This window comes from Chelonia mydas, chromosome 1 (assembly GCF_015237465.2).
Source record: "Chelonia mydas isolate rCheMyd1 chromosome 1, rCheMyd1.pri.v2, whole genome shotgun sequence".
In the NCBI taxonomy this organism is placed as follows: domain Eukaryota; kingdom Metazoa; phylum Chordata; order Testudines; family Cheloniidae; genus Chelonia; species Chelonia mydas.
The window spans coordinates 261,776,956-261,804,701 of record NC_057849.1 but is presented as its reverse complement, the minus strand read 5'-3'; the positions used below and the strand labels follow the sequence as shown (position 1 = coordinate 261,804,701).

The 27,746-nt window shown below is 45.9% G+C and overlaps 1 protein-coding gene across 6 annotated transcripts; it reads left to right on the top strand.

The window, feature by feature from the left end:
• The first annotated feature begins 521 nt into the window (after positions 1-521).
• Positions 522-27,746, top strand: WDR91 (WD repeat domain 91). 6 transcript variants are annotated; one of them, XM_043545211.1, is made up of 16 exons: positions 618-756; positions 1,223-1,367; positions 7,161-7,340; positions 8,222-8,429; positions 10,327-10,418; positions 11,999-12,129; positions 14,631-14,808; positions 15,094-15,252; positions 17,242-17,441; positions 17,814-17,964; positions 20,094-20,188; positions 21,085-21,253; positions 22,233-22,341; positions 24,321-24,433; positions 26,350-26,547; positions 27,201-27,746. In XM_043545211.1, exons 2-16 carry the CDS (start codon positions 1,269-1,271, stop codon positions 27,363-27,365), a joined length of 2,247 nt encoding a protein of 748 aa, XP_043401146.1. In that variant the 5' UTR covers positions 618-756; positions 1,223-1,268; the 3' UTR covers positions 27,366-27,746. The 6 variants fall into 6 exon arrangements, 5 of the variants coding, with proteins under 5 accessions (XP_037740016.1, XP_037740025.1, XP_043401152.1 ...); XM_037884088.2 differs by lacking the exon at positions 1,223-1,367 and having other exon boundaries at positions 522-756; XM_037884097.2 differs by lacking the exon at positions 1,223-1,367 and having other exon boundaries at positions 523-756; positions 10,327-10,409.

Genomic DNA, 27,746 nt, shown 5'->3' with positions numbered 1-27,746 from the left:
CCTCTGAACCGCCCCCCCCCCCCCACAGAGCACCCACGCCCCCCTGGCCAAAGGTTTAGTTAGGGTATATAGTAAAAGTCATGGACAGGTCATGAGCCCTGAATTTTTGTTTACTGTCTGTGACCTGTCCATGACTTTTACGAAAAATAGCCATGACTGAAATGTAGCCTTACTAATGAAGGATGTCAAGTTTCTAAGCATAAATTATTGATTTTGCTCTTTGGCCCCATGGAACTACCCCTTGGGGCTGTATATAAGACTGGCCAGACTGGGTCAGAGACCAATGGTCCCTCCAGCCGAGCATCCTGTCATCTCACAGCAGCTGGGGCCAGATGTTTCAGTGGGAAAGAACTGAACAGGGCAGTTATCAGGTGACACACCCTGTCGCCCAGTGCCAGCTTTTCGCTCAGCCACCAGCCCCTCCCGCCAGGATCCTCAGGGAGAAGGCGGCATGTGAGAGGAGGAGAAATGGGTGGGCGGAACTTGAATGGGAGGGGGCGGGGCGAAGCGAGGGGGCGGGGCTACCCGCGGAGGGGCGGGGCCGGGCCGTGGCGTCCGGGGCCGCCGGCTCGCCGCAGCCTGGGCTGGTTCCTCTGCGCCGTGACCCGGCTGCCTGGGCGGCTCAGGGGCCTGATGGCGGCGGCGGCCGAGCGCACGGACGAGCTGGTGCGGGAGTATCTGCTGTTCCGCGGCTTTACCGGCGCCTTGAAGCAGCTGGATGCGGAGATCAAGGCGGACAAGGAGAAGGGCTTCCGGGTGAGGCCGCCTGGGCGCGGGCTGGGGGCGCCCGCGGGGAGCAGATGGGAAGGAGGGAATGGGGCTGGCGCTGGGGGCAGGGGTACAGTGTGCGGGCGGGGGGGGGGGGACGTGAGCAAGCCTTTTGAGACCCTCGCTCCTGAATGTGGGATACCCAGCGTGCCCTATGCCTGACCCTCTCGGTTTGGTGTGAGGTTGAATGCTTTGTAATAAATAACAATGACTTAGCCATGTACCCTCGGTAAGGGGTGCGAGAGATGGGTGCAAGGTGTGGGTGTGTCGGGGCATCAGGGAATGAGAGTGAGGGCATGGGTGTCCTTGTGGCCTGCCACAAGGTGGGTTACATGAGTAAGGGGTAGGCCAGACCCATGGCAGTTTGCTGCTACTGAGGGATTGTGGCGCTTGGGGAATTTAGTGTTGGGAGATCATTATCTATTTTAGAGTTTTTTAGCATCTATCACTGCAGTGCCTGAGTACTTCCCTGAGATGCTAGAGATGAATAAATCAGCACAATGAGATCCCTAATGGACTTTGTGGAGTCTTCTACTCTTCTTCGCTCCCTGGTAGAGGCTCTGCTTAGGCCTTGGCTACACTTACAGATGTACAGCGCTGTGAGTTAAACCCGCCTTCGTACAGCTGAGTAGGGAAAGTGCTGCAGTCTGTCCACACTGACAGCTGCCAGTGCACTGTCCTGGCTACATTTGCAGCATTTGCAACTGCATTGGGAGCGATGCATTATGGGCAGCTATCCCAGCATTCAAGTGGCTGCAACATGCTTGTCAAATGCGGGGCGGGGGGGTTGGAGTGTGACAGAGAGTGTGGTGGGAGAGTGAGTGGGTTTTTGGGGTGCTGAGAGTGTGTCAGCGAGCTGTCTTGTAGGTACAGACCCCCGTCCCTCCCCCGCCTCTCTCTCTCACTCACTGAAAGCAAGGGGCAGCTGTTTCTTTTTTCCTCATAGACGACATAAGCAGCCCCTCGTGGAAACGGACCCAACACCCCTGTCCCTCCGCGCTGCCTCTCTCTTCAAGCAAACATTAGCTGTCGGCACTCCAGACGGAGCCCCCCTGCCTGCCTTTCACTCATTCAAAGGAAACAGTAGCTCTGTTTGTTTTTTTTTATAAGCAGCCCCCGAAAGGGAGCTTTGAAACGGCACTTACACGTCTGGAGTTCACAACAAAACAAGACCGGACGCTTCAGTTAAAAGGATTATGGCGAGTTTCCGGAGGTCAATCAGTGTGTAATAATGTTACTCCCCATTTACACTGGAGCATCTCCACCAATGCGCAACAGCTGTTAATCCTCTCGGGGAGGTGTAGTACCAGGAGCACTCCAGCCAGGGAGTCAGAGCCCTCTACGTGCCTTGCCAGGCACAGTGTGGACGGGGAGTAAGATAGAGCGCTCTGGGAGGCTTTATTGCGGTGTGACGTGCAAGTGTAGCCAAAGCCTTGGGGAGTAACATCTTTTATCATGATGCTGATTTTAATGGAAATGCTTCCTGAAAGAGGGGTGACTGAAGGGGTGTTAACAGGTCACTTCACCTTGAATAAAGAAAAGGAGTACTTGTGGCACCTTAGAGACTAACAAATTTATTAGAGCATAAGCTTTCGTGAGCTACAGCTCACTTCATTGGATGTATACAGTGGAAAATATAGTAGGGAGATTTTATATACACAGAGAACATGAAACAATGGGTGTAACATACATACAGATTGTAATGAGTGATCAGGAAAGGTGAGCTATTACCAGCAGGAGGGGGTGTGGGGGGGAAGTGATAATCAAGGTGGGCCATTTCCAGCACTTTACAAGAACAGTAAGGGGGGAAATAAACAAGGGAAAATAGTTTTACTTTGTGTAATGACCCATCCACTCCCAGTCTTTATTCAAGCCTAAGTTAATTGTATCCAGTTTGCAAATTAATTCCAATTCAGCAGTCTCTCATTGGAGTCTGTTTTTGAAGTTTTTTTGTTGAAGAATTGCCACTTTGAGGTCTGTAATTGAGTGACCAAAGAGATTGAAGTGTTCTCCGACTGGTTTTTGAATGTTATCATTCTTGATGTCTGATTTGTGTCCATTTATTCTTTTACGTAGAGACTGTCCAGTTTGACCAATGTACATGGCAGAGGGGCATTGCTGGCACATGATGGCATATATCACATTGGTAGATGTGCAGGTGAACGAGCCTCTGATAGTGTGGCTGATGTGATTAGGCCCTATGATAGTGTCCCCTGAATAGATATGTGGACACAGTTGGCAATGGGCTTTGTTGCAAGGATAGGTTCCTGGGTTAGTATTTTTGGTGTGTGGTGGCTGGAGAGTATTTGCTTCAGGTTGGGGGTCTGTCTGTAAGCAAGGACTGGCCTGTCCCCAAGATCTGTGAGAGTGATGGGTCATCCTTCAGGATAGGTTGTAGATCCTTGATGATGCGTTGGAGAGGTTTTAGTTGGGGGCTGAAGGTGACGGCTAGTGGTGTTCTGTTATTTTCTTTGTTGGGCCTGTCCTGTAGTAGGTAACTTCTGGGTACTCTTCTGGCTCTGTCAGTCTGTTTCTTCACTTCAGCAGGTGGGTATTGTAGTTGTAAGAATGCTTGATAGAGATCTTGTAGGTGTTTGTCTCTGTCTGAGGGGTTGGAGCAAATGCGGTTGTATCATAGAGCCTGGCTGTAGACAATGGATCGTGTGGTGTGGTCTGGATGAAAGCTGGAGGCATGTAGGTAAGTATAGCGGTCAGTAAGTTTCTGGTATAGGGTGGTGTTTATGTGACCATTGTTTATTAGCACCGTAGTGTCCAGAAGTGGATCTCTTGTGTGGACTGTTCCAGGCTGAGGTTGATGGTGGGATGGAAATTGTTGAAATCATTGTGGAATTCCTCAAGGGCTTCTTTTTCATGGGTCCAGATGATGAAGATGTCATCAATTTGCAAACTGGATACAATTAACTTAGGCTTGAATAAAGACTGGGAGTGAATGTGTCAATACACAAAGTAAAACTATTTCCTCTTGTTTATTTCCCCTACTACTGTTCTTGTAAAGTGCTGGAAATGGCCCACCTTGATTATCACTCCAAAAGGTTCCCTCTCCCCCCCCTCCGCCCCCTCCTGCTGGTAATAGCTCACCTTTCCTGATCGCTCTTGTTACAATCTGTATGGTAACACCCATTGTTTCATGTTCTCTGTGTATATAAAATCTCCCTACTATATTTTCCACTGTATACATCCGATGAAGTGAGCTGTAGCTCACGAAAGCTTATGCTCTAATAAATTTGTTAGTCTCTAAGGTGCCACAAGTCCTCCTTTTCTTTTTATGGATACAGACTAACACGGCTGCTTACTCTGAAACCGTTCACCTTGAATGGTTCCTTGAAATATGTGTTAATTATTTATGCTGAATTCTGTTCCAGCTATGTATTTAGCAGTGGCACTCTAAGGGTATGTCTTCACTAGCAACGCTGCGGCAGCGCTTTCACGTGCCTGTGTAGTCGCGGCATCAGCGCTGGGAGAGAGCTCTCCTGGCCCTGTAAAAAAACTCACCTCTGTTGAAAAAAACACTCCTCTGAACGACCTAAGTTACACCAACAAAAGTGCCGGTGTGGACATGCTATGTCAGCGGGAGACGCTCTCCTGCCAACATAGCTATTGCCACTTGTTGGGGGTGACTTAATTATGTCGATGGGAGAGCTCTGTTGGCATAGAACGGCTACATGGGAGATCTTACAGCAGCTCAGTGGCATCGGTACAGTGTACCAATTGCTAGTGTAGACATGGCCTGAGTATGTTTCCCAGACCTGAAGAAGAACTCTATGTAAGCTCAAAAGCTTTTGCCTGGTTTGGTCTAGGCTAGCAAATTATGTTGGTATAACTGCGCCACTCAGAGCTTGGAAAATCCACACTAAGTGACATATTTATACCAACCTAACCCTGGTATAGCCAGCACTATATCGGACTTCTCCCATCACCCTAGCTACTCCGGGGAGGTGGAGTTCTTGCGCCGATGGGAGAAACTCTCCCACTGGCAGAGGTAGCATCTTCACTAAGCACTACAGAGGCCCAGCTGCAGCGCTGTAAGTGTAGACAAGCCCTCTCACCAACAGAAGTTGGTCCAATAACAGATGGTACATTACCCACCCTGTCTCTCTAGTCTCCTTAAAGAGGAGGGTCTTGCAGCGTATCCTGAAGGTTGCTGGATTCTAGATTAGTCTGACTTCCTTTGGAAGCTTATTCCTATAGGTTATTCCTCTCTTCTGAGAACACTTTATCTCCAGCTACCGTGTGGTTCAGCTGGGGTTTTGTAAACTCTGTTGTTCCAGAGAGAGGACACCTTTTAGCAGGTCACAGGTGGAAATATGGTTGCTTATGTACCTAGGTCCCGACCTTTTTAGGGCCTTAAAGACCAAGGCTTTGAACTGCAACAGGAGTGAATTGGGAGCCAGTGGAGGGATCAGAGTCTGAAGCTGACAAACTAGTGGTGCTCTGTCTCACGAGGAGGTGGGCAGCCACTTTTTGTCCATGGTGTGGCCTCTTCATTGTTGACATTCATTCCCGGACACAGTACGTTATAATAATCTAGACTGGAAGTGTCAGATTTATGGATTGCTATGGCCAAAACCTTGTCTGGGAGATAGGAGCCAAGTTTCCTAGAAAGCTATAGATGTCTGCCTATATTGTAGTGCACTAACCCTTTGCAGAGTGCAATATTCTTCTGTGAAAGGTGCTATAGAAATGCAGTTGTTATGATTATGATCCTTGTATTGTGGTTCCCAATAAATGCTTCGTAATCTAGATAATTTGATTTGCATGCAGGTAATACATTTATCATCTGTTTATGAGCTGACTGCTAGCTAGCTCAGCTTCAGAGTGAGCTGTGGTTGGAGACGGTACTAATATGACAAGGGACATAGGATTGGAAGGGACCTCCTGGGTCACTGAGTCCAGCCCCCTGCTATTGCAACCCTGCCATGTAATCGAGATGGGCAGAAAGATCTGGAGGAGAATCAACAACTTTGACTTAAGCCATTCTTGTTCCTGAAGTTTTAACAAATTATTATTATTTTATATGTACAGTTTGGAACCTTTAAGCATTTTAGATAGACAATATAGATACTTATGTAGAATTATACAGAACTTATCATCTCTGAATACAGTATTGGATACAGTCTCCCTGTGATCCACAGGACTAAACATGCTCAGTTTCTGTGAATGCTAGTGAGTGTCTATCTTTGTTTGCCCGAGGCATAAGTCATACTGCAACCTTGTTCTAGGCCCTAAATCTAGATATTTTTATAGATGACCAACTTTCTCTGCAACCAGCTGTATAGCCATGTATAATAAAGTTATTGAATAAAATTAAAACCTCCTGCAGTAGGTGAAATCCAAGCATAAGGACCAGCAAGTAACTGATTGTGATTGAACTGTCACTGTCCAGCAGCTAAAAAAAGTACAAAAAGTAAAGTGATAATATCTGATGGTGAAAAGTAAACAAGAGTTTAAGCAGTTTCAATTATTGTGTTTTTGTAACCAGCATAGAATCTTTTTTTTTTTTTAGGCTCATGTTGGCCATCAGAAATTAGCACACTGAAATCCTGGTCTTACATCATTGTTCCACACCATTCAATGTCCGTGTCAGAAGCAATTTAAAAGGGACTGTCAACATAAGGCTCCTATGTTGTAAACAAATGAGCTTCTATGCCTATGTTCCTAATATGCTAAGTCAGTGGTCCCCAAACTTCTTCTGTTGCACCCCACCCCTTACTAGTAATGCAATCTATCTTAGGCAGGAAGCAGAGGCGAGGTCAGGGCTAGGGGCCCAGGCTGGGAACAGAGCGGGGCTGGGTGGTGCTCCCGCCGAGCCCCCTGAATGTTCCTCCGCGCCCCCACAGGGGGCATGCCCCAAAGCTTGGGAACCTTTGTGGTAGGTGATTTAAAAGTGAAAGGTTAAAAATATAGTTTACTTGATACGATGCTCTTTGTTCGCTTTTTGCATTGTTCTTATCTTGGATAAATGAAGTTAGTTTCATTTTCAGGTTTTTGTATTTGTATTTCAAACTATAGGGGAATATTTTTGTTTAAAAACATTATCAGTGCAATTTTAAAAAGTGTGGAAACATTTCTGATGGCCATTTTATAAAAGCATGTGTTTACAAAATGTGAACTTTGACCGAAAGATTGGCAGTATCCCTTTTAACTGTTCTGCAATTGAAAGATACTGTAGATGGGAGAATGTTACTATAGAACTGAAAACATTTATCTATTTACTGACTTAAATAGCTAATGCAAAAAATTCTTTGATTCCAACTGTACTTTTGTGGTTAAACCTCAAGCATCAAGCTGTGTATCTATTCTTGTGTAAGTGGAACTGTCACATGACTGAAACAAACAAGCGAACTTTTTTGGTTCCCCATTTCCTTCATCAGGTGGATAAAATAGTGGAACAGCTGCAGCAGTTTGTTCAGAGTTATGATTTGGCTGCCCTTCGGGATTACTGGAATTATCTTGACCGGCGCCTTTTCAGTCGTTTGGAGGATGTGTACCGGCCTACGGTGAACAAGCTGAAAACCAGTTTATTCCGCTACTACCTCGTCTACACTGTTCAGGTATATATTAGTCCATTTGTTCTTAAGATTCTGCTTAAATGGTGTTCATGCAAATAAAATGAGTAATTACCATATTTGGCCCGATAACTCAGAGGCCCTGGTGTTTTGGCTCTAGTTGTGGAGGGGTTGAGTGAGGTCAGTAATGAGACAAAATCAATGTGTAGAAGGGTGAGTTTTATTTATTACAAGCATCTCTGTGGCACTCATCACTATAGTATCTGGGTGCTTTTTTCATGATTTAGGTTACAAGTGACACTTCCCCTATGACTCTGTCTGACAACACCAGGAACTTTACATCACTTGTGCATGAGGAGCCTTGTCAGTAGGCTAAATGGATGGCTTGGGGGGGGTGTCAGAACCATCAACAAAGTCTTTGGAAGACCTGTTCTCTCCTATTCCAATCCCCTGTTCTGGACACATGTTCTGGCACCATCCTTCTGGTGAAAGAGAACTGGATGAGATTCTCTTTGGGTTCCATCAATTGTAGGTATAGGTATTGAGTAACTCGGGGCATGCCCTTCCTTGCCCTAGGGGCTTAAGCCATTACACCTTGTCTAAACACACAAGCTGCACTGGTTTAACTCAAATCAATTTAATTCAAATGGGTGTAAACCCAACCATTCGTAGGCAAGGCCTTAGTGATTGTAACAAAGGAGATCTGATTCAGTGCATTTTTTTAGTGTATGGATTTGGGATTCTTTAGACATGATAGTTTCCATTTTGTTTGGTATTAATTTGAGTTGCTTTTCCACTGCTCCATTTGATGGTACGACTGGGTATATGGTTTTGCTCTCTGTTCTGAGCTCAGGGTAACTATATTTTGGATTTCTTGTACTAGGAAGAGGTAAAACTCAAGTCACATTCTGCTTCATATGTTTCAGACAAACCGGAACGACAAGGCACAGGAGTTCTTTCTCAAGCAGGCCTCACAACTCCAGAACCAAGTGGAGTGGAAGGATTGGTTTGTTCTGCCCTTCCTCCCCACCCCAGATTCAAACCCTGCCTTTGCCACATATTTCTCACGACAGTGGGCAGACACATTCATCGTGTCTCTGCACAACTTTCTTAGCGTCTTATTTCAGTGCATGCATATCCTTTTAGCTTCAGAAGAATATTTGCTGTTCTGTAGCTGTTTTATACCCCCTCAAGTGGGTAAAAGTGATGTTCTGCTTATTACAGCAACACTGCCAAGAATCTAATGGCATAGAATACTTTAAATGCTGCCTTAAGACCGTTGCTAAGAGTGGAGGCTAATCCAAATCAACAATCCAGATCTTTGGTGATCATCCGTGGATGTTGGAGAGATCATTTTGTTTAATGAACTATCAATTATTTTATATTGAAGGCTAGTGTTATACTTGCAGGGTCAAACTTGGCCCTCGCATAAGTAACTCCCACTTAGTCAAGGCTGAGGTTAGCCCAGTGTTAGTGGCTGGGGTGTAGTGACCACTGAACTACTGTGAGATGCAGGCCTTGTTCTTGAGCCCTTTCCCTCATTTTCTGGACCAGCAGAGGCTCGAATTGCTGCAAGGTGATTCATGATGGCTCATTGGGAGGATGTACAACCCTGTGCTCATGTGGCTTTGGGTTTTTTGGGGAGTTCCATCCACTCCTTTTCCAGTGTGAAGAAAACTGTGTCATGTCATCAGGCTGAGGGCAGTTTTATACGGAAGAAAAAAATGATAGTTTGGATCAGTGGTTCTCAAACTTTTGTACTGGTGACCCCTTTCACACAGCAAGCCTCTGAGTGCGACCCCCCCCCCCCTTATAAATTAAAAACACGTTTTTATATATTTAACACCATTACAAATGCTGGAGGCAAAGCGGGATTTGGGGTGGAGGTTGACAGCTCGCGACCGCCAATGTAATAACCTCAGGGGGTCGCGACCCCCAGTTTGAGAACCCCTAGTTTAGATGTTACATGCTTGTTCTTGTAAGTGACCTTCCAATTTGTATATTAGCAGTGTGTCTCTTTGCATAACAGTTCGGGGGGGGGGGGGGGGGATGGAGAAGAGGCTGCAGGACTGAGGGGTTCTATTAGAAATTACTCTTGGCCATCATTTTAAGACTATTCCAAGCAAACATCCACATTTAAATCAAGACAATCTTTGGTTTTGGAAAACAGCTCTTTAAACTGTTCCAGGAGACAGCCTCAGTCTGGAAAGAGACCACTGAAACTCCTACAAGTTGTTAGGGCCTGTGTGCATGGGATTAAGACCTTGAACAAATGAATAGATGTGCAAAGAGTTGGTCTTTGCCCATAACGAAACTAGAAATGCCTATTGGATCTTGGTCTAGGCAGAGCCTCACTATATTGTCTGGAAAAGCTAAGCATCATGTGGGGAGAAGGTGTAAACAGTTCACAAGCTACAGTCCCAGTCCACCTTCATAGAGCGATGGGAAGGTTTGCCTTGTGCCAGAGTTGGAAGTCGGGAGAGCTGGCTTCTGCTTCTAGCTCTGTCATACACTTGTTTGAGCCAGTGAAAGTCACTTAACCTCAGTGGCTCTCTGTTTCCCATCAAAAAATGGGAATAATAATACTACTACCTTGCATAAATGTTGTGAGATTAATTCTTTAGTTTCAGAGTAACAGCCGTGTTAGTCTGTATTTGCAAAAAGAAAAGGAGTACTTGTGGCACCTTAGAGACTAACCAATTTATTTGAGCATAAGCTTTCGTGAGCTACAGCTCACTTCATTGCTAATTCTTTAGTGGTTGTAAAAACACTTACAGATCCCCAGACGGAGGGTATTGCGGAAGTACAGAGTAGGTGTAGTTGAATAGGCCACAAACCCATTAACAATCCATGATTTTACCCATGCCCCTAGCTATCCATGCTTGCTCCAAGGACTAGTCGGACTTGCTCTGTCTACCACTTGCCTATAAGGCAAAACCCAGACGAGTTCTGTGCATTAACTTATGTGGAAATGTCTTAGCTAAATAGGATGTGCAAATACTGTTTTGGGTTTCTCTTTAACCTTCCTTACCTGTCCCAGTAATCTTGAACTTTGATGCCGAATGTCAGAGGAGCGCTCTCATACAGGAAGAAAATGATATTTTGCGTCAAAAGGTCAGAGGGGTGTGTATGTGTGTATTGTATAAATAGGATGCCAAAATCAGACACTTGAATGTATTATTTTGAGGTTCGGTTAATGGACTCTTGTTGCTTTTGTTTTACCGTCGCTTCAGTTTAACTTTGCCTCTTGTTGACAAGATTCTGGCTTTCAAAAGATTTATTCAGTCTTTGTCTATCGGAGAAAGTTTCACCAGTTTTACTTTTTAAAAAAGTTAGTTCTGTTAAACCATTGCAAGCCCTTACGTGAGTACTATTATTTTGGCTTAAGAATGTCATATTTTGGGTTGGCTTAAACCTGTTCCCAGTCAGTTTAAGCAAAACTGAAATAAGTGTCCACGTAGCCTTTTTGCACCAGTTCAACTACATTGGTTTAAAATCACACCTTAAGTTAAACCTTTCTTGTGCTGCAAGATTTTAGTGTAGTCTAGTTCCCCAAATATGCTAAATTTAAAATTAGTTTTTAAAGGAACATAGTCTAGGAGTTTAAGCTCCAAACTTTACCCTCTGCCTCACAAAAGCTTTATGATCAGATGTTCCACTTCCTGAAATGCATATCCTGTTTTACTGGAAGCTGATCTACTGTATTGTTTGCCTGTCCTAAGATTCCGAAGGATGCCAAACGTAGTTTTTGACACGCTGTTTATCTGCCATTACTGGGGACAGGAAGACCTGTGTCTATGCAAAGTGCAAGGGCTGAAAACCTTTTCTGTAAGGAATCTGTGAAGATGGCTAGTGCATGTGCAGGGAGTAATAGAGGTGTTTTTCCAATTTGATATCTAAAAATTCATACTATCATGCACTTTTTTTGTCAGCCAAACTGAAGCTGTCTTTTATCCTTGCCATGTTACTTGGCTTTGTTTGTAGAATGTAGTGTCAACTTTTAAACTGTACTTGGTAAAACAATACTTTTTTTTTTTTTCTTCCCCTTCTTCTTTTTCTCCTTCTTTCTGGCTCGGGATATTAGTTCAAATTTGAAAGAGGACAGCTACCTGTGAAACATGATCTTAAATTATTTTTTTTAAGAATTAATTTGCATTTTGTGAATAAATGGCAGCTTTCCTTTGAAATCTATGGGGAGTAAGAAGTGAATCTGGATCATTCTGGTTTCACTGTCCAGGCTGAGTGAAGTACAATAAGTGAACAGTATGATAAGAAAACTAGACTCTTAAAGTCCCTTCATTTTCAGTCACGTAGGATGTTACTAATGGGTGAGAAATTAAAGATGAATCTTCTACCTGAAAAACCAGAAGCCTCATGAAGTATTGACTCGCTCGTGCTAGTTTGCTTTCATAGCTCTTGCTGGCAGATGAGAAAGCAACACTAGAACAGCTGCTTGTGGAGAAAAGTGAGGGGTTTTAGCAGGCAGTGATTTCATGTGCACAAACCATTGATTGTTCTCTGCTGCTCTGAATGATTATTAAACATTGAGCCAGTCAGAGCAACTCCACTTTTTTCCACAACCTACTAGAGTTGTTGGACTAGCGCTGCTGGGCTAAGAAATGGCACATGGTGGTGGTGTCGCTTGTCATTGACATGGAGGGGAATCCAGTGAAACCTCAACGAACTCTGTTCCCTTGTTGTAGCTCTTTGCCTTGCAGGCTGAGACCTGCCGAATGAAGAAAGAGGAGCAGCAGCAGCAGGAGGAGGAGTCAGTTGTCCACCACAAACTGCCTGCTTACGTGTCCAACATGGATCGACTTGGGGACAGTGAGCTGTGAGTGTCTCGGTAGGGTCAGGCAGCTACAGGGGATGACAGCCTCTTAAACTTTTGTTTGTGCTTTGGTGCTGTGATGAGAGCCCTTTCCCTCCTTTCTGCACCTAGCATGTGAAGTGATGAAATTTCTTATAGAATCCCACTTGGGTAGGATTTCATCTCGCAGAAATGAATTGTGTGACGCAATGGATTGTCTCTCCTGTTCTTCCCTTTTGGTGGGGGCCCATTATCCTGTGTCCCTGTCAGAGCTCTGACATTCCCATGCCAGCAGCCATTCTGCCCTTAAATAATGACTTTTCTATAGTCATGGTCCAAAACCACATCTTACCTCAGGGATACTATGCTGTTTTGGACCATGACTGTAGTCTCTGAGGGGTGGAGTTCCTGCCTCACATCTACCTATCTTACTAGCTGGGGACACCCTTTGGCACCTGCCTATAAATGCTGTTCCTACGTGACTCGGGTTGCTGTTGAGCAAGAAGTAGTGTTCTTTTCTGCTTCTCATAACGCAAGAACTAGGGGTGACCCAATGAAATTAATAGGCAGCAAGTTTAAAACAAACAAAAGGAAGTATTTCTTCACACAACTCACAGTCAACCTGTGGAACTCCTTGCCAGAGGATGTTGTGAAGGCCAAAACTATAACAGGATTCAAAAAAGAACTAGATAAGTTCATTGAGGATAGGTCCATCAATGGCTAATAGCCAGGATGGGCAGGGATGGTGTCCCTAGCCTCTGTTGCCAGAAGCTGAGAATGGGCTTCAGAGGATGAATCACTAGATGATTACCTGTTCTGCTCATTTCCTCTGAAGCACCTGGCATTGGCCACAGTTGGAAGACAGGATACTGGGCTATATGGACCTTTAGTGTGACCCAGTGTGGCTGTTCTTAAGACACTTCCCTGCTGCAGCGGGGTTACCTCACTGCCTTACAGTTCTCACAGCACTTGCTAACATGAGCAAAAGGCTCTCTTCTGCCCTGCAGAGTGGCACTCAGAACCACCAGACCAATGAGCTGGCTCCAGAAACACTATTTTAAAGTGTGTGCCTGTTGCCCAGTCTGAAACCAGTAAGCCATAGTGGAGATTATGGCTATGCAAGTGATGATGCAAGATTGTCTAGCTGGCTGACGTGTATTGAATTAAACTCTTATTTTTTGTGAGGCCTAGTCTTCAAACTTGAATTTCGTTTGCATGTCTACATCTTACAAGATTATTCTAGGAACATAAATTTGGCCATGAGAGCTATTTATTAATTTTACTGGGACTTGGACTTTCCCTGCGTCTATTTTATTTGAGTTGAGGCACTGCAGAGTTGAGCGAATCCCTAATGCTGCTGGCAGTGATCTAAACAAAGCTGTGTAGTTTTGAGTGCATGCACAGAAAAGGAGCTTTCAACTGCTTAGAGCTTCATTTTTGAGCTTATCAAATTAATAGATTTTGAGGGCAGAAGAGGAGACCATTATGATCCTATAGTCTGCCATCCTGCATAACACAAGCCATAGAATTTTATCCAGGGATTGATGCATTGAGTACTGAGCCACATGGAAAGTTTTAAAGTTCAGCTGTATTTGAGGAAAAGAAAGGGGCAAAAAAGAAAAATTATTTTCCCAGTGTCGCTTTTGTGTATTTGAGGAAAAACTGACAGCATCCATGGCTTTTCTTATCTGCGCAACTCAAATGACTAAAGTGATTTTGGTCACTCTTTCCTCTAGAACAAATATACAGGCTTTGGGTTGAGACCAAGCTTGGAAATTGCAGCCTGCAAGCTGAATGAGTTGAAGTGGCTGGAATGGAAATGTTGTGTCATTAACTATAAACACTGCAGTGGGTACAGGTTCTCGAAGTCAGACACTGGGAAGTGGTACAGCAGCTAGCATCTTGGGCTTCCTCTTTTTTCATGCTGTGTCTCTGGCAAGGGGGGTGTATGGGAGTGGAGATGGTTTGGAAGACTGAGGCCTAAACTTCACTAATTTTTTGGTGCCCGATTTGAGGCCTGCATTTCAGAACTGCTGAACATCAGTAAGTGCTGGTGAAGTCAGTTGGAATTGGGGTGCTCAGCACTGCTGGGAAGGCCCACTGACATCTCACATTGGGAATCCAAGATTAGTGGGCACTTCTGAGAACTTGAGCTTTAGTGTTTCCAAGAGTCTCTCTTAAGTACCTGATTGGAATCTTCTTAAAGGTTCCCCCCAGACCTGAAAACACCTCAGTGAAAGCCTGACATGCGCCCAGTGCCTCCCAGGGTCTTTGAAAGGCAGCTTTAGTTTGTTGGCTGAATTCTAAATGAATTCCCATGGGCTGAGAGTGTTGACATGGTGAGGCTTTTTGTTTTGTTTTTAAAACCTGATCTTAGCACAGGATGGATCAGCCCGCGGGAATGAATCTCTGTATTTTGGAAACTAGAAGCAATGTAGTCCCCACTCCTCGCTAATTAGATCTGTCCAGGTTGGTGCTCTGGTTACACCCCTCTCAGGTGTCTTATTTTTATTTTTTTAAACCAGTGATATGACACGCAGCCAGAGGAGCACCGCACACTCTCTTCAATCCCGAGGGGGCTTCCTGTCCTCTCTGCTCTCTCAGGGTAAGAAGGGCCCTTCTAGACCAGCTCTGACAACTGGAGTCTCCCCAACGCAGGCTGGTGGGATATTGTTAGGGAAGAAAGAACCATCAAACCATCAGGTAATTCTTCAGTGCGTTCATTGTAAGATGATGCTTGAATAGCCAAGGAGCTAACCTGCGCCACTTCTGCTATTGGCTTATCCTTGAACCTGGAAACCCCCCCCCCCCCCCCGCTATCTACCATCTTGTTCTCATCTGGATCCCGGGACTGAGTGGCCGTCATTCTAGTGCTGCATTGGTCTGAGAGCAGCTGGTATCTCGCCTCCCATTTTGCTTTTTATTCAAAAGGCTGGCACAGGGCATTAACAGGGCTCAGGTTTTACAGATCTTCTCTTTGCCTTCCAGAGCACCAAAGGAAAGGAGATGGCAACAGGCTGCAAGGATGTAAAGAGTCACTTCACTGGGCTTACAGCAAGCGAGCCTAGCTCAGTACCGCAGCGTCAGAGGCGTCTGCAGGATCATGGGAAGGAAAGAAAGGAGCTGTTGTCGAAAGTAGCTTCCCAGGTATTTGGCGATATCACAGGTGGTCTTGGCATTGTACTGTTGTACCGTGCAGTAGAACTTAATAAGGCAGATGCACTTTTTTTGTAAAATCCCTAGCCTGATATTCTAACGCCGCTCGGCTACATGAAAGGTCAGTTATTCTAGCTAATCGGTTACTCTTTTCCCATTCATAGAGTATTTCTGCAGATTCCTAGCAGAATAGAGGAGGGATCTGGGTGTAAAGCAGGAGTCAGAAGAGTTCTCTGTCTCCCTCCTCACCATCGTCAGTGGGCCCCAGCTGTGCATCTTCAAATGCATGATGTTTAGTTCTGATCTCACTTTATCAGCAGTGATACCTAGAGACAAGCCGCAGTACAAGCTGGCGACCCGCTGTCAGCCAAAATAAAATCCCTATCTTTAAAAAGTGGTGCTGTCCCAGAGAAGCTAGCAGCTCTTATTCCAGTGACCACTCTTTCTTCACTGTAACAGCCTGGGCTGTGGAGAACAGTTTGACAGGTTTTCCTGGGAAGAAATGCAGAGGCTTGAGGCCTCACCTGTAAGAGTTAGCAACATGTCTTGTACAGAAGAGTGGATTTGCTGTGGGTAGGCAGGTTGCAGAACAGGAGCCACCCCGTGAAAAGCTACATTTTAGGCTTTAGAAAACCTGTAGGTCAGTAGTGCCACATAAAACAGCCCTGTGTTGTTGGTGCAAACCCTACTGTAAAAGAGACAGGACAGCAGCAGCTTGTATTGCTTATCTCAGACACCCTGGCTTGAGGGCCCTTATGAGGACGGGGTAGGGACAGCAGTCTTATCAGTCCTTCCAGGTGGCTCTTCATTGGGTGAGGTGGCACTGCCAGATCATCCAGACCACAATGTGACCCTTGCAGTATTGGGTGCACCTCTCCAGGCTTCTCACCAAGTTTTCTCTGGCCTTCCTATTTTCCCTGGCTTTGTTCAGCTCTCAGGAAGCTGGTTGCTTTAGGGGTAATGTGTTCTTGATGCATGTGGGTAAAGAGGAAAGGTTATGCTGTGTTTTTTTCCACAGGCGTTCAGCAGTGTTCCCTTCCACGCTAAGTGACGTGAACAAGGGTGACGTTCTGAGGCTTCTGTTTCACAAGCTCTTTGCAATCACGTGACTGCAGATGGGATTTGATTCTCTCCTGTTGCTCAAAGCAGGCAAATAGTATAAATGCAAAAAAAAAAAAAAAAATCCCCAGTTATGCTTTTGAATATCTTGACCTCTCCAGATAATGCTGTAACAAGATGCTGTCTCCAGGGATCTCCAGCTCTGCTGCTTTCCATCTCTTGTCACAAGAGGAGGGATGACCTTGTGGGACTCTGGATACCTTTGTTTAGTTCCTGACTGCCACAGACTTCCTGTGTGAATATAGGTGTATTGTTGAATTGCCATGCTTCCGTTCCTTATCTGTAAAATGGGCATAATATTTCTCCTACCCTCTCTCTATCTTGTCATCTTAGATTATAGGCTCTTTGGCTTTAAGTGTTTGTATTGTGCCCATGTGTTGCCACCATGGGGCTGCAATCTTGATTAGAGCCTGCATACAATAATAAATCCAAATATAACAATGATCTGGATAACTAATAAAAATTGAGCCAGGCAGAACTGGGTGCGAAGAGGAACACGACGTGACATATCTGCATTGGTGTTTAAAACCTTCACAGAGTTGTCTGGTTAATCTGCCACTTTGACAGGCTTTCATTAGAAAAAGATCAGGTTAAAACTAGAACTCCAACCTGTTTTATAAAAGCTCCCTGACGCACGCCATGCGATATGCTCTTTTTCCCCAGGGCAGTTGTGGAAAGGCGCCCGAGGCACATGCTGTGACTGTAATAATGCTGTTCCCTCCAAAAGAACCTTCTAGTTATTGCAAAAGGCCTCTAGTAGCGCAGCTCTTTGGTTCTCTAGTTTGTCAGGATGGATGTGAGTCTCTTAGCCCAGGACTGCTGCCTGGCTGTACTTTCTATAGGGTTCTTTCCTTGCTTTAGGGGCCGAGTGTTGAGAAAAAGCCTGAGACTGGTGCTACAGAGGCAGAACCCTCACCTGAGCTGCATATTGAGCCATCGGAAACCCTCACCAAAGCTTCCGCGTTCAGCACAGACGCTGGAGGTGTCAGACAGGAGCCGCCGTTCATTGTCCTGAGCCAGGAAGAATACGGAGAGCACCACTCCTCCATCATGCACTGCAGGTAGTGGGGACACTTTTCATGCAGTGGAGATGGGATAGGATTATTATCCCCTTGGGAAGGGGGTATAGGAGCTACTCCCGAGGTAGCATTTCAAGGTGGCCGGCATAGTGTGAGTGCCTTTGCTCCGGGGGGAATGCCGGTGATGCACAGGAGAATGAAATCCATGGGAAAGCAGGAGGGTGTCCCTAAAGGGCATCACGCTTTGAAATTCTGTTCAGATTCTTGTACTGCACCTGATATCTCAGCACCTTCAGTTAAATGGCTGCATGTCGCTCTAGCAAAGGAAGACTGTTGAACTGTGTTTAGAGGGAGACGTTTCTAATCATGAGTGTAAGAAGGAGAATGCTCATTGATGTTTTCTTCTGTGCACAGGGTGGATTGCTCTGGGCGGAGGGTGGCCAGCTTGGACGTAGACGGTGTCATCAAGGTGTGGTCTTTTAATCCCATGATGCAGACCAAAGCTTCGTCTGTTTCCAAATCTCCACTGCTCTCTTTGGAATGGGCAACCAAACGGGACAGGCTGGTAAGTAGCACATCTACTTGTATACTACGGAGTTGCTACTGATGCCTAGCAAATAGGGGTTATGCATCCATGGGCATGTTCTGCTGAACTTCAAATAAAATCAGGATAATATCACATGTCAACATATACATGTAGGAACAAAGAATGTAGGTCATACTTACAGGATGGGGGACTCTGTCCTTGGAAGCAGGGACTCTGAAAAAGATTTGGGGGTTGTGGTATATTCAGCTGAACGTGAGCTCCGAGTGTAACACTGTGACCAAAAGGGCTAATGCGATTCTGGAATGCATAAACGGGAATCTCAAGTAGGACTAAAGATGTTGTTTTACCTTTGTATCTGGCACTGGTGTAACCACAGCTGGAATGTTGTGTCCCGTTCTGGTGCCGACGATTCAAGAAGGATGTTGATAAATTGGAGAGGGCTCAGAGAAGAGCCACGAGACTGATTAGAAAACATGCCTTATAGTGACAGATTGTGCTCTTTGTTAAGCTAAATAGACTCAAAGAGAAGGTTAAAGGGTAACTTGTAGGTACTTATGGACTGTAATCATGGGGAAAAATATTTAATAATGGGCTCTTCAATGTAGTAGTGAAAGGTATAATATGAACCTATTCAGACTGGAAGTATGGTGTACATTTTTAATGCTGAGAGTAATTAACCATTGGAAGAATTTACCAAGGTGAATTCTCCATCATTGGCAGTTTTTAAATCAAGATTGGATGTTCTCGTAAAAGATCTGCTCTAGGAATTATTTTGGGGCAGTTCTCTGGCCTGAGTTCTACAAGAGGTCAGAGGAGATGATCACAAATGCCCCTTCTGGTCTTGGAATCTATGACAATGGAAGGGAGTTGTAAATTTAGGGGATGAAGAGCTGAAACAGAGGGGAGAGTGGGAGTATATCTGGAACAACTCAGCAGAAATTCAGCGCTGCCTGCTTTAGTAGGTAGACCAAAGGACTGGAAGTTGGGATGCTGGCTCCTGTTTCCTGACTCGCTGTGTGGCCTTGGCCAATTCAGTTATCCCCTTTCCAGAGCTGGGTGGATAACAGCTTTCTCACAGGGACACTAAAGCTTATTTAATTTTCATTAAGTGGCTTGAGACGTTCAGAAGACCGGCCCTGTGGAAGTGAAGAGCACTACTCCTTATCCTTCTGGATAATAGGACAAGGCTTAATTTCTGTGTAGTCCATTCACCTGAGTAACTTTTATTGTCTGTAATTCTATGGGACACAGTAATAGGATTTTACATCATCCCAGTTGGGCAAAGTGGGAGGGAAATGGTCCTGTGACGGGAAAGGTTGTTCATATTAAGGAGTTTCTAATGTCTCGCTGCTCGGTCTGAAATGCTGTCCAATTAAAGCTAGTTCTGCTGTTTGGGTGTTTTACTTCCCTTGTTCTTACTGAGACATTTCATGCAAATGTAATCTTTCTGGCTTAGAAGTCTCTCCTGCTTGTTCCCCAACTGATAATTGTGACCTGAGGATTTTTAAAAGTAATGGATTCACATCCAGTGGGATTCAGCAGCATGAGAAGATGAAAATCCAAAGCCAAATTATTGTTTTTTCTTAATAAAAGCAGGGATAGATGCATTAATGTTGCTGATGTGTATATACTTGGCCCGTTTAAATTTATATTTCTCCTTCCCCTGAACAAAAGGAGGCATCCCTGTTTCCCTAGCTCTCCCCCAAGAAGGAGGCATCCCTGTCTCCCTAGCTCTCCCCCCTCATTCTGTAGGCTCCATGACCGTTTTTGCTCTACGCCAGATCTCTACTCTTAATCTGACACCATTTCTTCTTCCTCCCCATACTCCACCCTGCAGTGTATATCCTGCTTCTGGAAGATGACTTGTTCCTCCCCAGGGTCCTAACCTAGTCCTGTTTGCAAAGTGGTCACAAACTTACCCCTCTCACTAACACCATGCTTTAGGGGCTTTCTAAGAGTAAACTCCCTTGGAATATAGCCAGTCTCCTGTGGATATCCACAAGGGGATAGGAAACTTTCTGATTGATATGTAGTGAGAAGTGAGTGTTCTAAAGAGAAGACTTCCCATGTGGTGTAGTGGTTTGGGGGCAGAGCCATCATCCTCAGTTCCTTACTTTCCATTTCTCTCCCTCATGCTTGGTTTCAAGCTGTTGCTGGGCAGCGGGGTTGGGACAGTTCGTCTCTATGACACCGAAGCCAAGAAGAATCTCTGTGAAATTAACATTGATGAAGACATGCCCAGGTAATCCTGAAAAGCTCTTTGCATTCCTCTGTGTGTTGAAGAGTAGATGGGCTTTCAAAGTTTCTCCTGCATTCATAAGACTCTGTTACCCAGCCCCTATTTCCGAAGGCAGTTTCTGTCTGGTCCTGTGTGTAACAAGTGCCTTGTGTAACAGGAATTGTTTCATTGCACACTACTTCTTGATAGCAACCTGCTTCTAGTCCTCTGTAGAGTTTTTTCAGGATGCTTACTAAGTCTCAGAGCCATCACATAGGTCCATCTTCCCGGCAAACATCTATCACTGAAGTGACAAATCAACTCTGCATGTGGTCTAGTTTAGCAGCAGACAAGCAGGACACTTATTGTAATCCAAAGTGTGTTAGTGGGCTTTAATATGCCTACATTGAGAAGTCTGGCATCTTTTGTGCGACTTTTAATTAGTCCAGTATGAATTACCTTTAACTAATACTAACTCTGGTGGCCACCCTATTCTGCCATGACTAATGCACAGCACTCTAAATTATGTTCTTTATGCACAATATGAAGTTCTATCCCAACACGGAAATAACCCCCTCCTCCAGTGAGTGAGCAGATGGTGTTGAAGACATGTTAATGTGTGTGCATTCTGGCTAGCAGCACCAAACCCCCTCAGCACAGATTGTTTTTGCTAGCAGCAAGAATTGTCTTGGGTTGGGGATGTGGCGTGGTTACCATGTCAGGTTGTCATGAAACACGTAGGTCCTAATCCTGCGTGGCCGCCGGCTGCTGCTGCTCTGAAGGCCTTGCCAAAGCAGCCTTTCTGGGGGGGATTTCTACCTGGGTGAGGGGGAGAGCTAGGAATGGTGCCCACTTCGGGCTCCCTCTCTGGGTTTCTTATCCAGAGGGACCAAGCTGACTGTGGGTGCTGTGTATTTCAGGATCCTCTCACTTGCGTGCAGCCCAGGTGGCGCTTCCTTTGTCTGTTCCGCTGCAGCACCAAGCCTGATCACCCAGCTGGACCTCGCAGCCTCTGATACTGGAGGGAGAGGCATGAACCAAGTTCCAGGGAAGCTGCTTCTGTGGGACACTAAAACCATGAAGCAGCAGGTATTGTCTCGTGTCTTCACTCCTTGAATTTTCTCACTAAGAACAAGGAAGCATTTTTTTCTCCTAGCCCCCTCTTTAATTAGCAATCTCACTCTGCTCCACTTCCCAAATAAAACCACAACTGAGTAACTAACCAGGCTTATTTTTGAGGGTTCCTTCAGAATACCCCAGCCCCTTGTTTTCTTCTCTTCCCAGTCCTTGCGAGGGCTTACATGGTTGAATGTTGCTTTCTCCAGCCTCTGTTGTCCCAATCTGAGGTATTTTTAGCAGAGCAAGGTTGCTCCTGCAATCCCCTGTGCTGCCTGGTTAGCACGTGAGGGACACGTTCAAGGTTCACATTTTCCACTTAGCACTGATGCTGAGGTAGCTGAGCAAACCACAGTATTATGAACGCTCAGTGCCACAGCCTTGGCCGGTCATGTTAGTCGTCAGGCTGAATGTAAAGGGATCAACATACAATGCATTATTCCTTTTATTTCTAAAGTGCCTGTAGCATCTGAGTGCATTTATTGACATATTTGTGTAAGGGAAAGCCTCCCAGAGGGGATATAGCTCTCCTGGCTTCTCTGCTTCCTAGCTTTTTATATGGAAGGGTAAGACTGAAAGGGGAGTCATGGGCCCTATCATCCTGTCCCTATGGCTATGCTCAGACTCTGTCTAATAACTGGCAGAAGTTGGTTCTGTGGTCTTGGAGCCATGACCAAGAAAGCTCTGACTCAGCCAAGCTGAACAGTTGGTTCTATCAACTAACACGTCCTGACAAAATGCAGCTACCATCCAGGGGTGCAGTTAGAGGCGGTCATAGGGTGCGTAGGTAGGGTGAAAGTGAGGAGGTGGGATTCCAGATTGTGGAGGGAGGGCTGTCAGTCTGAAGTCTGGCTAAACAAACTGGATACCTTGGTGCTATCTGCCCCATGAAAGAGGTTTGTAAGGACATAAGCACAGAGTGAAATCCACTAATGGTGACTTTACCTTTTAGCTCCAGTTTTCTCTTGAACCTGAGCCCATTGCCACAAACTGCACAGCCTTTAACCACAACGGCAACCTGTTGGTCACTGGAGCAGCGGATGGAATAATTCGTCTCTTTGGTAAGCGGGGGTCTCAGATGACAACTTGGGTCCTGTTTCGCTTTTCCTAGCTGAACTGTCCCCAGAGTGCTCCTCAGCACAATGAGGTACACATGGGTAGTGCCGTGACTAAAGGCAGAGGTGGCAGCCCCTAGTCTGGGAGCTATTGCTCGGGGCAAGCATGATTTATTGGAACCAGTTTTTAGTGGGGGAAGTTGGATGCTCGTTGAAATGTCGTAGAATTCTTCTCCTTCCCCTCCGGCCCCTAAGAACAGGTGGAAGCTCAGCTTAACCTCTCATCTGGCGAGTGGCACTTCAAGCAGTGCAATTACCCCTAACACAGCACCAAAATCACATTGGTGTGAGCCCAGGCTCATAGATATTAAGGTCAGAAGGGACCATTATGATCATCTAGTCTGACCTCCTGCACAATGCAGGCCACAGAATCTTACCCACTCACTCCTACAATAAACCTCTCGCCTATGTCTGAGCTATTGAAGTCCTCAAATCGTGGTTTAAAGACTTCAAGGTGCAGAGAATCCTCCAGCAAGTGACCCGTGCCCCATGCTACAGAGGAAGGTGAAAAACCCCCAGGGCCTCTTCCAATCTGCCCTGGAGGAAAATTCCTTCCTGACCCCAAATATGGCGATCAGCTGAACCCTGAGCATGTGTGCAAGATTCACCAGCCAGATACCCAGGAAAGAATTCTCTGTAGAAACTCAGATCCCACCCCATCTAACATCCCATCACAGGCCATTGGGCCTATTTACCATGAATAGTTAAAGATCAATTAATTGCCAAAATCATGTTATCCTATCATACCATGTCCTCCATAAACTTAATCGAGTTTAATCTTGAAGCCGGATAGGTCTTTTGCTTCCACTGCTTCCCTTGGAAGGCTCTGGAGTAGAGCATCAGTTCATGTCCATCTGGTCCAAAGATGAGTACTGCCAGCGAGCTGTTCTCTCCGCTTCCCGTCGGCTGTTTCCAGTTCATTCTCTCTGTATGCTTTAGCCCATACCTGTGTGTGTGTGTGTGGAAGCCACGCACCCTGCTCAGTGTTCTCTCCTCTGTCAGCATTGGATTGCACTTGCCTAGCTAAGCCTTCAGACTGATGTGCTGAGAGACGATCAGTCACTTGTGCTAGGCAGAAGTGAGGATCCTAGAATGACGGAAATGACCGTTTAAAAGGACTGAGTGCCATCGTCTTCTGAACGCACTGTGGCCTCTCTGAGGGAGGTCACTTGTTCTCTGGCTCAGTGTAGCTCCGCGTCAGGCCGTCGGCATGCACAATCTTCTTTCCCTGTCCAAATGAGTTTGGAGGTTAAAAAGGAAGTCAAAATTGCATTTGATGCTCTCAAGTGTCTTTGCTCTAGTGACAAATTTGTGTAGACAGTCAGGTGGGCTGTGACGGTAGGCTGCAGCCTTCGCCACAGCTTTCCTCATTGCGCCTTACCCCTCCACAAGAGGTAGTTCTACCTTTCCTCGTGTTCCACTTCCCCTCCACACTACAGGGAAGAACCTTCCTCTAGCTGAAGGGAGGCATTCAAGACCACTACGTTCTGTGATAGAACCTAGTGTCTTCTCGCATAAGAAGATTGCCGGGAAAAATGCTATCCTGTTTTCCTAAATAACACACTCTGGGGTGGTCTGTCCTGGCGTGTTGTACTGCTGGACAGGGGATTGCCTAGAGAAGCCATTGGGCTACCATTGGCAGCCTCTTGTCTCATCTGGTGATGCTCTGAGGAATGGGTGTACAGCCCTATAAAGCCAGAGGAAGTGGGCTTGGATACAGGGCCTTTTGGGATAATAGAAGAACAATACACGTGAGGGATCCTTGGGCTGGGGTGGGTGGAAGGGAAATTGGCATGGTTGGAGAATGGGGGACTGCATGCTGTGTGGAGGGAAGGCACAAGACACCGTGCCTTCAGTTCTAAGAGCCCTTTCTCTGTTTCCCACCTCTGTGCACAGTGACTGTTCAGGGATTGCTCTCCCCTCAGATATGCAGCAGCATGAGTGTGCTCTGAGCTGGACAGCGCATGACGGGGAGGTCTACTCTGTCGAATTCAGCTATGATGAAAACGCAGTTTACAGCATAGGAGAAGATGGGAAGGTAGGCTCTGCGTGACCTCACGGCAAGGAGAGGGTAGCGAGATCCTACACAGGTGTGGTAGTGACATGTTCTCCCTGTTCATCAGCTGTGTTGTCTTTTCACTGCGTGCTGTTCCTTCCTGCACAGCTAGAGTGGATGGGCTCTTTTATTGTGCATTGACAATTCCATCCCTGGGGCCGTTTCTCTCTCTTGGTAGGCAGGCCAGTCCACATGGGAGAAGGCGGTTCAAAGGTGGGGGAACACTTACCTCTGATGCACACTGGGAGCAGTTCCTGGTGGGTGCAAGTGCTGTGAAGCAAGTATTGTAATAAGGAAGTAGTGATGAGTGGTCTGAGGAGGGAGTGGTTGATCAACTGAAGAGAAGAGGTGGGTGAAGAGTTGTTCATTCCACTGTGTACTGAATGCATGCAGTGTGCCAGGCGCTGTAAAGAGGTATAACACAGTCCTTGCTCCAAGGAGCTTAAAATCTGATTTCAGTATCTTCCTACACTAAACCTGAATGTCTTCCCCAGCGTGGAGAGCTCCTGTCCCCCCTCTGCCCACCCCTTGGAATACTCCTTTAATTGAGATTGGGTCAAAGATGGACAAGTGCTGATGCTTGTCGCTGTGCTGCTAAGACAGCCAACCAAACCCCATCTTCCGTCCAGTGTATGTGTTAAATATCCAAGCAAGTCAGGTGGCTCTTGGGATGGCTAACTCAGGGGAGATCCCAAGCTGGGAAGTACCTTAGTCGCTGTATTTGGATTTATGAGACTAAAGATATTGGCTGCCCAGGCCTAAGATGCCATCATAAACTGAGTGTGTCCAACCATTATTTAAAGCCACTAATAACCATAAATAGAGGCCAGCAACAGCCTGGACCATATAACAGCAATGGCTAGTTTAACCTAAAACAAAGAGAAAATCGACCAATTTGTGGAAAAATTGGAAAACGTCCAGCGGAGGGCAACAAAAATGATTAGGGGACTGGAACACATGACTTATGAGGAGAGGCTGAGGGATCTGGGATTGTTTAGTATGCGGAAGAGAAGAATGAGGGGGGATTTGATAGCTGCTTTCAACTACCTGAAAGGGGGTTCCAAAGAGGATTGATCTAGGCTGTTCTCAGTGGTAGCAGATGACAGAACCAGGAGTAATGGTCTCAAGTTGCAGTGGGGGAGGTTTAGGTTGGATATTAGGAAAAACTTTTTCACTAGGAGGGTGGTGAAACACTGGAATGCGTTACCTAGGGAGGTGGTGGAATCTCCTTCCTTAGAAGTTTTTAAGGTCAGGCTTGACAAAGCCCTGGCTGGGATGATTTAGTTGGGGATTGGTACTGCTTCGAGCAGGGGGTTGGACTAGATGACCTCCTGAGGTCCCTTCCAACCCTGATATTCTATGATTCATGCCTCAAACTCATGCCTGAAGCAGCATTCCCCTGCCCAAGAGCCTTCATCAAGGTAAACCTTGTAACATGCCCTGAAGGCCAACGCACTGCAGGGCTGCCTGACCAATGCGGAGCGAGTTCCAGAGCCAGGGACCCTCTGCAGAGAGCACCCTGCCAGCAGCTCCCTCTGTTGTATGATGGAGGGCTCCACTTAGGGCACCTGCATGGATCTCTGTTGTGGTAGCACGGCCCAAGGGGCGAGGCAGTTTCCAGTGATGACAATTACCTATTGGAACAACTTACCCTAGGGATGGGCTGGATTCCCCATCACTAGGGTGTCATTTTACAAGATCTGCTCCAGCTCAGCCAAAAATTAAAGGCATGATAAAGGGCTGACTGGGTCAGATTCTATGGGCTGCGTTATGCAGATCAGATTAGATCATAATGTTTCCTTCTGGTCTTAAACTCTATGAATAGTACTGAACTCTGTGATACCTCTACCATGAATCTATTTCACTGGAAACTTTTATCCCCTCTTTTGCTGTCCTAGTTTATTCAGTGGAATATTCACAAAAGTGGCTCAAAAGTGTCTGAGTACGCCCTTCCCATGGATGCCACGGGTCCCTTCGTGCTCTCAGGATACAGCGGATATAAGCAAGTCCAGGTCCCGCGAGGAAGGCTTTTTGCTTTTGACTCTGAGGGAAACTACATGCTGACCTGTTCCTCCACTGGGGGCATCATCTACAAGGTAAGGGTATGAAAAACAATGGGGGGTTGTTGGAACTGATACAAACAAGCTTCCTTATCCAGAGGCTGAAATTGCAGCCTTTTGCAAGAATCCGTTAGTACTTTGAGCCAGTAAAGGGCCACCACCAACTTGTAGCACAGGCTGGGCTAACTGGTAAGTCTGATTTTTTTGTGGGTGCATACACACTTAACAGTGGTGCACAGCAGGTAGATTGTTTTGTTACAAAAGCCCCATTTGAAGCAGTTTTCCTTTCTGTAAATGCCTAGGAAGAATCCGATATGTGTTGGATGGGATAGACTTCTACAGGCTCAGGATAGCTTAGTGCCAAACTCACAACCAAAGTTGCATTTTGCTGGCTAATTTTGCCCCTTTGCTCTACCTGATGTACTCTGTGCACGCTTTTGCTGGATCTAGTATGAATTTCCTTCTACTGGGTGCCTTTTTAAAGTACTTTAAGGAAGAAAAATGACCTTTTCCCTCCTCCACATATCTACCTGAAGCCCAAACTTGTCCCTGACGCAACTGAAGGACATGTGCCTATTGGGGCACCTAGGTTATGTCAGGCTTTAGATTCCCAGTTGAGCAAGCTGCTTCTGGGTGGAAACCTGCTTTAATAAGTTCTTGTGATCTGTCTTCCCAACCCCCTGTTTCAGCTGAACAGTGATGAGAAGATCCTGGAGAGCTGCCTCTCCCTAGGAGGACACAGGGCCCCAGTAGTCACCGTGGACTGGTGCACAGCCATGGATTGTGGGACCTGCCTCACTGCTTCAATGGATGGGAAGATCAAATTAACAACCTTACTAGCTCAGAAACCTTAAACTGAGCAGCACTGATAGGAAAGAACCAGATGTGTTATGAAACCCAGTGTTAACCGTAGAGGAACAAACTACGTGGAAGAGAAGAAGGCGAATTACCTGGACCAAAACTTTTTTACAAACAGCAAATCACTGCAGATAGGAACCTGTTCAGCTACAGGAACAGTGGCTGCACTGAAGAACCGACACCCTAAGATGACCTGTTTTGGCAGCTGCGGAGCCTCAAGCTCTAAGTGGTTGGGGTAGGACAGGTCGAGGTTACATGCAAATGTAAACTGAATGTTGAACTGCATTTTAACACGATGGCTCCAGCTGAAAATGCCTGCATGAAACTCACAGTATTCTGTATTTAATCTTTTTCTTAAAATAAACTGTTCACTTGCA